We start from the raw sequence: 12,873 nt of genomic DNA, 5'->3' as shown, positions 1-12,873 counted from the left end.
TCGGCGCCCGCCCGCCGTCGCTCGCCGATGCCGTGGCGGGAGGCGATTGGGGAAAGTGGGGGAAGCGGCGAGGCTCGCGTCTTCCTTCCTCCGCCGGCTGCGGCTTTCGGGATGCGGGTGAAGCTGTGCGGGGCGGCGGGCGGGCGGCTGGGCACGCTGGCGGGGCTGGGCCGGAGCGGGGCGGCCGCCTTGGCGCTGCCCGGCTGCCTGCTGTACACGCGGACCGGCACGGCGCCGCACCTCACCCGCGACACGCTGCGCGAGGTCGGCGGCGTGCCTGCCGTGGCACAGCTCACGCTGCCCACCATGTGAGTAACGGCGGCGGGACGCGCGGCTCCGCGCCTGCCTCTGCCACAGCGCCCCGCGTGCCTAATGCGTCTCTGTGTCCGGCTGCAGGGCCGAGTTGCACGACGTCCTGGAGGAGTACAAGGAGGGAGCGGCCAAGTTTATAGGTAAAGTGCGGATGTTTGCTGCTTATAGCTGCCGGGAGCTTGGAGTCTGTGTGGACGAGGAGCAGAAACGATCACGAGTATGTGTGAGAAGGCAGCAGTATGACACAAGCATGTCCAGTGTGACAAACTGCTGTCAGCAGAAGGCGAGGGGAAATGCCCCATAGCTGACCTTTAGAATCCTGGAATCATTCAGTTTGGAGAAGACCACTAAGATCACTTACTCCAGCCGTCAGCCTGTCCCCACCGTGCCCACTAAAACATCTCTCAGTGCCACATCCTCACGGCTCTTGAACACCTCCAGGGATGGTCACTCCACCACCTCCCTGGGCAGCCTGTGCCACCAGCTCACCACTCCTGAAAAGTTTCCCCATATCCAGCCTGAACCAGTTCTGGTGCAACTGGAGGCCGTTCTCCCATCATATCACTAGTTACCTGGGTGACGAAAAATAGATGGAACAGATAACCAATTAGAAACTGCACAGAGGGAAAGTTCAGTAAACAGCGGCGTGTAAATATTCAGGGGTGCACTTGCTTTATGGCGGCTTGCCAGGCTCCTAGTTCTGCACAGAATTAAAATGAAGCTGTCATGTGAATTCTGACCTTGTGTGCTTACAAGCCGCATGTACAGGCTCAGACCTAATGAGGGACAATGCGTGTCTGGAGGGAGATGGATCTAACTGGTGTGTCTTGAGATGCGAACACCTAGGTGCAGGCTTTCTACATTTATGCAATCTCTCAGTCAGAGTGAATCTAAGGAGGACTTAAAATATTTTGTTGTCAACAGTAGGGCCAGAAATCCATCAAACAGAGCATGAGAATATATAGTTCTGCTTTACTTTTTTCTCCCCTAATCTTTGCCGTAGAATTTTCAACACTGGCAAGAATGAGCCCAAGTCAAAATTTGCGACTGAAACTGAGAGAGAAGTTACAGTAGCCACTGTCAGTGGGGGGGCTACAAAAGGATCTTGCTAAGTGCAATTTCTAACTAGTCATGTGAGGAGAACGCTGCCTTGAAAATAACCTTCTCCTGCAGCTGTCTAAATGATTCTCTGAGAGTATCCATCTTCTAATAAGTGCTGCCATTTTTTGGTTATCGTAATGCAGTTGGTTTCATTTAAGCCCAACAGAAAGTTTTAATCCGGCATGAAGATTAATTAAAGAAGAAAATTTTATCCATTCATTCATCCATTATGAGGAACAGACAAAACACCCTACATCAAATCAGTCTCATCGAGTGAATGCTTCTGCCTCTAAACTGATCTTGTTCTGAGAGAGGGGGCCGTGTTTGGATTTGCAGGAGCTCTGAGAAACTAAACGAGCAGCTGGAGATCAGTTTTCCTCCTGTTCTTTATTCCTTTTAGTTTGTCAGATTGTACTGATCCATTCGCCTTCCATTTTTTCATGCTGAATGGTCGCATTTAGGAATACATCCAAGTAAGCTGGAATATGAAGTAAGTGTTGCTGCAGTCCTCCGTTACTGCACTGAGCCTCTGTAGTTTTTATCAGTCCCTCTATTACTGGAGCAGTTCATGAATGAAACCTTTAGGTTGGTGCTAAGAGTGAGCACAGACCATGGTTTCTGTGTGTGCAACAGTTGTAGGTTTTTTTCCCTGTCAGTCATTAGGGACTGGTAAAGGACTGCCCACATGCAGTGCATCACCAAGATCACTGTTTTTGGACTCAGGTGGTATAGGAACCTGAGAGTGCAGTGAAAGCAGAGTTGGCATCTTGAATGAACATTCAAAGTCAGTATTTCTATCTGGGAAGGTAACTCAAAGAATGGTAGGGTGATCAGCTACCATTAGGCTTACTGGGATGATTTTTCCAGGTATCTAGGGCTATAATGGCTATATGGTAAATCCTGTTGAAGTGGTGGAATGTCTGTTTAATTTCAGAAACACTGACAGTTGTTAAGATAGAAATCTATTGGACAGAGTTTGTTTTTCTTTAAAAAAAAAAAAGTACTTCAAGATTTTGGACATTTATTTCATTACATAGCAGAGCTTTGGCTTGGATTTCCAAAGGAGATTTACATGCAGCTTTTGATAATTGTCTTGGGACTGCTTATTCCATCAAGAACAGTTGTAAGTCCCTTCTATCTGAAACTTCTTGGAGACTTTACCAATTTCAGTGCCTGTCTGCGAAGAGAAAACTGTGGCATTAAGACATACAAGCTTTATGTATGACATTAGAAACCTCTGGTCTAGCAGAGATGAGGCTCTCATTTCTGTAGTTGATCTCCCACAATATGTTGTCTTTCCTTTACAATATTAGGCTTGAGGCTGTTATTCTGTTTAGATTGTCAGATGTCTCCCAGTGTACCTGTCAAGTTGTCAAGTGAGTTAGCTACTGTGTCTGGCAAATTTTAGTAGTGGGTGTGTTAATCAAGAAGAAATAATAAATAAAAAAAATCTAAGGGGCTGTGCAGCTTGCAGAAACAATGGCTGTTGTTTCCTGTTTCATCCCAGTACTGTGCTCTGTTCCCTGCAGCTGGTAAAGCTGAGGAAGAAGTCTGGCTACCTTCTTTGGTACTGAGAGATCAATTGAGCAGTATTTTTCTTTATCTGTCCTGTAGAAGAACTGCAGAGGAGGATTGTGAGATTGTTTGTGGGAGGAAAACATTCCATTTTGCAAATTCATAGACCATCCCTTTACATTAGCCTTGTTTTGGTTCATGAAGCTCTTCTCTGTTGCTTTGCTCCCAGGTATGCCAGATACAGTGCTGTACTGCTCCCTTCAAGATCCAGCTGCTCCCTGTCCTTCTGGCTACAACACCAACAAGGTACAGTAATTGTAAAGTCTTGAAAGAATCCACTTAAAGTTACCAAACAAGAGCTGCCAGTCTGTCCCCACTTTTGTGTGGATGTGTCTGGAAAGCAACAAGATGATGTTCATGCACTATATAGAAAAAGAACTCTCTGTAGTAAGAAAAGCGACGCTTGCGTGCTCATAGCTCCAACTAAATAAATCTGGATATTTTCTTATTGGAAGTCTCTTTCCGGAGCAGTTAAGTGATGATTCAGATAGGACAGAGATCTCTGGAATCTTGTGCTGTTGTGGTTAGTATGGCAGTAAAGGAAATATCATGCATTTTGGCTTACGTGCTGAACAGGCTTGCAGTGATGCCACTGCACTGATTGCAGTAAACCTGCAACCCTGTCTTTGTAGTTACAGTCTGATACAAAACCACAAAAGGAAAGAACATAGTATTTCTGCAGGAAGAGATGTCAGTAACCCAGGAGCCTTGTGAGCCTTTGCCAGTTCCATCCTAGAGATGTATCAATTTCCCACTCAGTGCATATGGTACATACTGGTTGCTGTGGCACTGGCCTGGAGGGGCAATTCCTGGTACTTGCTTACATCTGGTCAGTTCTGGATCCTGCTTGGATATGACAACTTATCATGAACGGCAGGATAAGCTTCACCATGTAGTTTTTTGCACTGCATATTCTTTGCTGTTAGGAACCAGCCTGAGTCCTCTCCCTGTGCCTTTCCTTCCTTAGGAAAGGAATTACCTAAATCTATAATTCTTTTCTTTTTTTTTTTTTTTTCCAATTCTGCCACTAATTTGAGTGATAAGGCCAGCTGTTCCATCTCAGAGACTTCCAAACACCTTGAGGAGTTGCTATGCTACATGTGTTTGATGGTTTCATGAAAGAGTATCCTAGAAATCCCAACTTGGTCGTTTCTCATTCATTCATTGTATCAAGGAGAACTGAATATCTGAGCCATGCTGCTGTAGAACTTATCTCTTCAGTGTCTTTCCAGTATCTGGTGTTTCACCAGACTTCTCTCCTTTGACACTTGAGATCTGTTAAGCTTTGCATGGTCTTTCAATCCTATTCTTTTCTTGACAGACAGTGTCCCTATGGGGCAGCTCAGGACGCATGGAAATGACAGCTTCCAAGTTCATGGACATACAGCGGGCTATCCAGCCTGACTGGTTCCAGTGCATTGCTGATGGAGACACTATTTCTGGAGAAGTTACTAGAAAAAGGGCCAAGAAGTCTGTGGACAGATCGCTTTCCTTCCTGGATGCATGCCTTCAGCTGCTGGAAAAGGCACCGGTAAGGTCCCAAAGATGTCAAGACTGTAGCATTGCAGCTGCTTTTTGGCCTATGCTGCACTGTGTGCCAGTTCCAGGATGTGATTTAGTAGGAGATCTTGTCACACATACATATCAGAGGATGTGCAGGTGAAAGTCCTGGAGGAAGTAAGATCGGTAGCACTGTGGGATTTCCTTCTGCCTTTCTCTTCTCTTAATAACTTGTCTCCAGCTACAAAACAACAATTTCTACTAGTTTGAGAGAATTCTATTTTTCATATTATTCTGCTTTTGGGACTGTAGTGCATTTCTTTTCACTTTCCTTCATGCTGTGTACTCTGGCAAAGTAGGATCTTCTCATTCAGATTGAGACAAGTCTTTCTTTTTCCCCTGAAATCTGTTCAATTCCAGGTGAAAGAGGACTTGCCAGAATTTGCCAGTTCTATCATTTATTTTCTCCAGATGGTTTAAAACTTCCTTCCCTTTTGGTGAAAGGGAACAAATTACTCAGGTGTGCATTACAAAGGAAAGTGGCTGCAGGAACCAATACTGTCATCTCCTGAAGGGCAATAGAATGTGAGCTCTGCTGTCTGGCAGCCAAGATGGTTTAACATGCTGTGTATTCTGGACTGACATGGAGTGCTGAGGGGACACCTCCAAAAAGCTGTGTACAAAGATCATCTGTTGTTATTACTTTCTGTGGGGAGGTGGAAAGAATGGCTCTGAAATTCTCAGTGAATTAGTGCTGAGGCTGGAAACAGAATCTTTTCTCTCCTAATTCCTTTCTACCTCCCAGTTGGACTTCACACTATTGTTTGAGGGTTTATCTTACATAGGATGAATCACTGTGGCTCTTCCAAGTTCCTGTGAATGCATGGTTTAGGTAACAAGCATCTGTAGTCTGTGCTGTGAGATCCTGCGTGTCTTTGGCAGAATTCTCTAACGCTTGTTGCTTTCTTCTGAGCCAGGAACTACAAGGAAGTGTAATGTTTGGGACAATTGAAGGTGGAGATGTCTTGGAAGAGAGGCTCAGATCAGCCAGGGAGACTGCCAAGAGACCCGTGGGTGGCTTTCTGTTAGATGGCTTCCAGGGACATGCCATGGCCAAGGAGACCAAATTGAACCTGATTTCTTCTGTGACAGCAGAGCTGCCAGAGGATAAGCCAAGGTAAGTTATATGGATGACATCCCAAGAAGTTCACCCATCTTTTTACAAGGCTGCCGTGCAATATCACTGTGAGAAAGTCACTGTTGGACAGTGCTGTGTGTGTGCCAGGCCACGGTCAGACTGCAGGCTTCAACTGTTGTTTCAGTTTTTAGTTGAAACTGACACCAAGCTGTGTTCACGTTCTAGATATGAGCATTCCCCACATTTAGAGAGTAGTCAAATTTGAGTTCAGGGCTTCTTTGCTTTCTTGAGGGAAAATTATAGATGGGATATGTCTAGGCTATTGTCTGAACTTGTTTGCATTTGGCCTCTGAAGCCATGTTTTACTGTAGGTTCATTCTAAGAAAAAAGGTCAGGTTTGCAGTTCTATACAGGCTAAGCTGGAGAAGAGTAGAGAGGTGTGCTGACAGAATCAGTAAGAGCTTACATGACCAGCGGGCTCTGACCTAGTACCTAAGGTGCCGAGCCTGTAAATTACCAGAGCTCAATCAGCCTGGACAAGAGAAACTGCATTCTCTGGATTGACTGCATTCTCTAGATTGGCATAGTGTGGGAACTGTAGTGTACTCTGTCTTGTTGGTTATGCCCATCTGATTGATCCATGTCAGAGTCTACACAGTAGTTTCATCATTCTTGACTTTTCCCAATCACTAAAAGTAACTAAAGGCTTCCAGAAAAGATGTGCTAATACTTACTAGTGGTTCAAATGTGGAGGGATTTCTTAGAACAGTGTTGAGTTTGCTAACTTTTGTATGAGTTTGAGTTGTTCCTCTCTTGCTGCTGCTCTTGTATGGGGGCTTCTTTCATCATTTCCTGAAGGGAATGACAGGGGCCCCTTAGTTTTTCTGTAGCTGTGCTGTCCTCTGCTATCTGAGCATTGGTTTGAACAGGTGGTGTTCAAAAGAAAGGAAAATGTGAAAGTGCTGTCATGCTGCAGCTTGTTCATGCTAAGGGGTGCCCAGGGTTTGAATTTCCTTGACAATTAGAAGCCTTGCTGTGTTGTTGCCATCTTGTCTGATTTAACTACTTAAAAAGATCCCTTGAGAGCATTAAGTCCAATCTGCTCAGGTAACTTCATTTGTCAAATAGTTTGCTTGTCTGAGTAAGACAAGTGTTTGTGACCCCTATGTAAGAAGAAAGCTGGTCCACCTTGGGGGTCCTGTAAGTACCTTGAGTGAGTGTCAGACAGTCCTGCTTTCACCCTTGCCATTCTGGCTGGAGAAGCTGTTTTGCAGCTGTCTTCCACTCTAATGTGAAATTCTCCAGAAGCCAAACACTCTCACCCTCACCTGAGAAGGAATTGCTTTTTTTGTTAGTGAAATGATGTCATGAATGTGATCTTTAGGGTCCTTTCAGGAACCTAAGGTTGTAGAAATCTCTTATTCTTTTTTTCTGGTAGGGGTGGAACCCTTGCAAGAACAAACTTTTGTTCTTGTCTGTACAAAGTTAAGTTCTAGCAAGGGTTTTAATCACACATGCAGAACTACTGCTTTAACTATTGAACATTAGTTTCTCCCTTTCATAAGAGCGTGAAGCAGAAGACGCTCCTGCAGTAAATTGTTCCCCATCCATATTCTTTGCTCATCAATTTAATTCAGGTACTTAGAAAAGTGACTAAAAATGGCACCTTGTGACTTCGTTTATCAGCCCCTGTGTATTTTTCTAATTATCTGTTTAGATCACTGCCCTACATTAGCTTTTACTGCCTTCAGCCCAGCCATGCACCTGCAGGAGAGCAGGAACCACTCTGTTCTCCTCTGCTTCACCAGCCCTCAAGGAAGCTGCCAGCTAAATTTGGCTAACAGCAGGATTCCTATTATTACCACTGATGGCAATCCAGCTGGGCTGTTCCTGTCTCATATTGTATCCCAGTGGATGTTACTGCCCAGTTTTTTGACAAAGTCATTTGTTTGGGTGAATCAGAGACATTTATAGAATAAAGGGTATCAGAGAGATTGAAAAGGTAGGCTTGACTAGGAAGAGAGTGGAGAGGAAGGAAGAAAAAAGCAAGGAACTTCTTTCTATTTCCAGTGATGTTTCTCCTTAGTGCATTTTGCTCCAGGCAGTTCTTCAGATTCTAGAGACATACTATACTATACTGCTTATACTGCTAGAAACATCTTCTGCTGTTTCTGCTGGTCTAGGCCAAGTCCTTTCAGACTGTTTCCTGAGCAATTAGCGAGTGAAGAGGTCAGTGTATCTGGTACCTGGTAGCTTTGTAGGGCAGAAATATGACTAAGGAAAATATCTGTTCTAAAACACAGCTGTTAGGTGAATTTTATAAATGTATTTTATTCACTTCAAACATGAGCAGAATGAGATTTTTCTTGGTAAATGAGTGTTTGTGCTGTCTTCTGAATGGCAAAGGAGGAAAAGCCTCTTGTGTACCGGATTGGTTAGGGGTGTGGAAATAGAGCTGTGCAAGGCTTGGAGCGATAGATTGTTGTATGCACTTGACTTGTGTTTAGCAGTTCCAGGGTTAACCTATATGTGTTCCACATGCCTCTTTTCCTTGAGGTATCTGTTTGCTTCTGCTTGGGATATTCTCAGGTTTATCTTCTTACGCATCTCTTACAGAATCATCCATGGTGTGGGCAAACCAGATGAGGTGCTTGAGTGCATTGAAAGGGGAGTGGACATCTTTGAGAGCTTCTTTCCCTTCCAGGTGACGGAGCGAGGCTGTGCCTTGGTGTTTGGCTATGATTACCATTCAGATCCCAAAGCAGCAGGTAGGATGTGTCCGTATCAGCTGGTAGTGTGGCAAGCGTAATTCATGCTTTGGAAGAATCTGTGTTTGAGGGTTCTTTTGTCCTTGATTTAAGCCAAAGATTTGAATGTCTGGTTATGCAAAATGTGCATAGTGATTTCTCTAACACTGAACACAGTTGTTTCTGTAGACTGAACTGTGTATCTGTCCTCTGTTTGACACCATTTACAAATGTTTCTGTTAATGCTAGAGGTGCAGGCTGGGCAAATTTATATGGAGTTCTACTATGATACTCGATTTCTACATTTAACTGAGTATGTGTTTGTTTGTTTTTAAAGTTTATTTTGAAGTCCTTTTCCTTTATAGCTGACCAAAGTTAGGGATGCTGTTTCTCTGGGTAGCTTTCAGTTTGTGTATTCATATGAGAACAGAACCAAGATGTTCATAGTGCATTACCTCATTGGGCTGTGAGAGAGGAGCAAGCATAGCAACCATTAAAGCAGCTGTTAAACATTCTTCAAGCAGTCGTCTTGTTTTGGACTCAGTAAATGTTTTTAATATGGAAAAAAGAAAAAAAAACGTTTTACATTTTTCTTCCTAGGTGGAACTTGGTTTCTTTTCATGCCTGGATAATTCAAAACCAGATAAATAGAACAGAAGGAACATCTTGTTTCCTTCTGTTTGCTGTCAGTTGTTTGTTTTTTTTTAAACCATTCTCTTTGTTTGTTGTTGTTTGCCTCATCTCATCTTATTATTAAACCAAAAGAAATTATGGGTAGGAATAACCTCTTTGTTCTGTTCCTATGCAACACTCACTAGATGTGGATTGTGCAAAAAATAATATTACTGATGTTTCCAGAAACATCTCCTGCTCGACAACAAAAATGCCAACCTACAAAATTATGGGGTGTTTTTTTATTTTTAAGGTAGACTGTGAACATACACATATGGAATCTACATCTCCTGCGTCAGTGCTATCAGCTTCTTTTGTTTCAATTGCTTAAGAAAAAAAAAATCTAAATCTTTGAGTTGGGTGACAGAATGGAAAGTAGAATGATTGAATGCAGATCAGTAGCCTGTTTATTCCAACAAAATCCCAATAAAATCAATTTGTTCAGGTGACTGCATTCTAGTCAGCATGCCGTTCAGACTGGAAACATTTTATTAAGAATTCAGTTCAGCAGAGCAGCACAAACTTGTGCTGTTATTTCAGCTCTAACTCTTCATTAAGTCTGATAGATGAGTTTTCACTTGTCTCTTGCTGTTCTAATAATCTGAAATTCTATTTTTGTTAACTAACCTATGATAATTAAAGAAAAATGCTTGCTTACCATAGGAAGGAAGTGGAAACTTGTGGCAAGAGTTTTTTCTTTTGGCAAGAGAGTGGCAGAAATACTCTAATGTAGGATATTACAATCCTCCCTGTGCTCTTGCTGACTGTTGATAAAAAGCTGTTGTCTTTTTGTTTCATAGCAGCTTTAAAACAAAATGGGGCCCAGGACCTGGAGAAAAATGGTACCGAAGAAGACGAGGAGGAGGTTGTCAAAGCTGACCCAGAAATGACACCATTTGAGATATTTCTGAAGGAGAAAAGGTATTTATATTTGTGAGGAAGGAACCTGCAACTGTACCAGGAAATACTATGGTTTTTGTCCTCTATATTTTCATGTTGTCAGTAGCTGGATGGGAAACTTCATAAAATGCAAAACCACTGGAGGAAGTAAAGTAGACCTAGACATTGAATTAAGTGTCAGGTAGTCATTTCAGCTTGATGTACAGAGCAGTGTATGAAAGATAGCTGAAAGTGCTATCATTTCTCTGATCTAAAGCCAGAGATTTTCAGATTGCTTATCCAGCAGAAATACTGTGGCCACAGCAATGTTCCAGCTGGAAAACTAGTGTGACAAAAGCTGTCTGAGGATCATTTTGTTCTTCTGCATCTAATTAACTTGAGTCATTTTCAGAAGGTACACAGGTCACTCCAGAAGTAATGCCTCCTATTTATTTCCATGGAAACTACAACAGATACAGAGAGCAGAATAACACTGAAGAGCAAATTCTCAGCTATGAAACACTATTTTTCAACTGTTTTTTTGTTGTTGTTTTGCTTTGGTTTGGTTTGGTTTGGTTTGTTTTTTTTTACAGCTTATTAATCAACTGTGTTGATTTGTTCCATCCATTTGTGAGCATAGTGCATCTCACAGTAGCAGGGAATACTATTCTGTGAATCTTTGTTTCTGGTAGCTTCCTTCTCTGCAGACTGATAGCTGACAAGGTGAGTCTTGAGCTGCAGTTTTTCTGTGAGGGAAGGTGCAGATAAGCCTTCTTGCTACTGTTAGTGGTGATGCAGTCAGAATTATCTTCTGACTTTTAATTGTGTGGCTTTTTGGGTCCATAGTGAGTTCCTGAATGCTCTTAAGAGTCCTTTGTGTCGGGCTTAGATGCAGCAGATTCCAGCCCTCAGGGCTCAGGTCCATGTAGAGGCCGTAGAGTAACTAGATAAGTCTTTGTTACCTGAGTGAGTCGTCTGACTTCTGATGTAACCAAATGTATCTCCCTCCTTAGATACTATGATGATTTTCGTCCTTTGCTGGAAGGATGTACCTGTTACTGTTGTCAGAGGCACACTCGCGCATACCTCCATCACCTCCTTGTGAGCAATGAGCTTCTGGCTGGTGTCCTGCTCATGATGCACAACTTTCAGCACTACTTCAGCTTCTTCAGCGCCATCCGAGATGCCTTAAGAGACGACAAATTGGATCAGCTGAAAAAGCTCATCTTCAGTCAGGCACTGCAAGGCCCAGAAAATGCAAAGATAGACGAGTGAGTTCAGAGAAGATAGAGGAGGTCACAGCTTACGTCCTTACCCAGTGGGACTGCTGAAACTTCACTGCTAGCAGAATCATCTGTTAGGTACTAAAATGCCTCCCTTCCTGGAGGGACTGTAAAGGGATGTTTTAAGATCTCACTTCCAGGCAGGGAAGGAAGATTTTACTTAAACATCCCTTGAAGTTAATTGGCTTGGTGCATTCTCAGGTTATAGAATAGTCTGAACAGCTCATAAAACCAATATGGACAGCTTTGTTTTCAGTTATTCCTTGGTGGCTTTCCATGTGTGAGAACTCTGAGTTGAAGCTCAGCAGCTGTTTGGGTCTTTTGCCCCTCTTCCCCAAAAATGCCTGTGATGAGGTTGTCCCTTCATGCAGCTCCTTGTGAGATCCTGCCTCAGCCTAGCACACATCCTCCTTGTGAACACTGCCAGCATCCATGTCCCCAAAAAGAAATGGTTGGAAGTGTGCTGTATTTAGTGGCACAAAGACACCATACCCATACTTCTGTTATTCTGCAGTGCAGAATGTTCTCTGGGCTCTCCACTTCAGCCCTTTTTACTCTGTATCCTTTACATCTCTATGGATTAAAATTTCAGTCCTTTACTGGAGTATAAATGATCGTGTGCCATTCTTTCCAGCTGTCCTAGCACTAGACTTATAGCAGGCTCCATTAATGCCAGTTTGAGGTGGAGCTGTGGAAGGGGTGTATCAGGCATTCAGACAAGATTCTGGTTGTTTCCTATTTTAAGATTTTGCTTTGTTATGTCACATTCCTTTTATTCAGCTCTTTTATGCCTCTGACTTTGTAATTATGGATTTGTTCATTTTATATTTCAAAGCAACAATAAATTCTTTTTTTTTTTTTAAATTTCACTGGTGCATCACTCAAGGTGGTATCTCCTGGGAACATGAACTAGCAGCCTGACAGAGAACAACGACCTATCTGGGATTAGGATACTGTCACTGAGCAGAGGTCTCACTGCTTGCTTCAGAAGGAGCCATAATAGGCCTGAAAACGTTGAAACCCCTCCTTTGAAGTTTAGAAAAATATTGTAGTTGCTGATTTTAAAGCAATTAAGTATTAATCTGCAGTTTTATGCTCTTCACTGTTTCACCAAAGTACAAAAATGCATTATGCCTCTTTCAAGATCAAAGCAGGAAATGACAGTAATGTTGGGATGTTGCAGTGCTTGTTTCTGCAGTGCCAGTTTGCACAATGCTGCATGTGTCATTGGGAAATTTTATAGGAGGGAACAGTGGCTATTAAAATTTCCTCACTGCATGCACATCCCTAGGCACACACTCAAAATAAGCAAGATCCATGAGTGCCCAGCATTCAGGCACCACAATGCTTGTATGGAGGAGATCTGTCAGAAATGTTCTGCAACACCCTGGATGACAAGGTATGTTAGCTACGTTGTTCTTGTCCTCTTACCTGCGTTGTTCTTGACTTGGCTGCTCCATCACCAAGTTTAGAAGTGCCCTTCTGTGCCCTTTAGGAGTGAGCTCTGATCAGTCTCCTCATCCTGTCCCACCTCTGTGACTTAGGCTGTACTCATTTCCTTTGTTCACAACCCCAAGCGTGCTGACAAGCTGCGTGTTGGGATCTTTGTGACCAATCTAAGTGCCAATAACATGCCAGTCTTAAAACACTTCCGCTCTTTCTCCTC

The 12,873-nt window shown here is 43.1% G+C and overlaps 1 protein-coding gene across 2 annotated transcripts; it reads left to right on the top strand.

Moving 5' to 3' along the window:
* Positions 1 to 105: 105 nt before the first annotated feature.
* On the top strand, positions 106 to 12,076 carry QTRT2 (queuine tRNA-ribosyltransferase accessory subunit 2). Of its 2 annotated transcripts, none has more exons than XM_052705015.1 (8): positions 106 to 308; positions 397 to 452; positions 3,158 to 3,234; positions 4,310 to 4,519; positions 5,466 to 5,665; positions 8,243 to 8,394; positions 9,849 to 9,966; positions 10,938 to 12,076. In XM_052705015.1, exons 1-8 carry the CDS (start codon positions 112 to 114, stop codon positions 11,197 to 11,199), a joined length of 1,272 nt encoding a protein of 423 aa, XP_052560975.1. In that variant the 5' UTR covers positions 106 to 111; the 3' UTR covers positions 11,200 to 12,076. The 2 variants fall into 2 exon arrangements, with proteins under 2 accessions (XP_052560975.1, XP_052560966.1); XM_052705006.1 differs by having other exon boundaries at positions 9,846 to 9,966.
* The last annotated feature ends 797 nt before the right edge of the window (positions 12,077 to 12,873 follow it).

Source organism: Tympanuchus pallidicinctus, unplaced genomic scaffold (assembly GCF_026119805.1).
Source record: "Tympanuchus pallidicinctus isolate F22 unplaced genomic scaffold, pur_lepc_1.0 scaffold10, whole genome shotgun sequence".
In the NCBI taxonomy this organism is placed as follows: Eukaryota; Metazoa; Chordata; class Aves; order Galliformes; family Phasianidae; genus Tympanuchus; species Tympanuchus pallidicinctus.
Note: the sequence above shows the minus strand (reverse complement) of the source record. Positions and strands in the feature narration are given on the sequence as shown.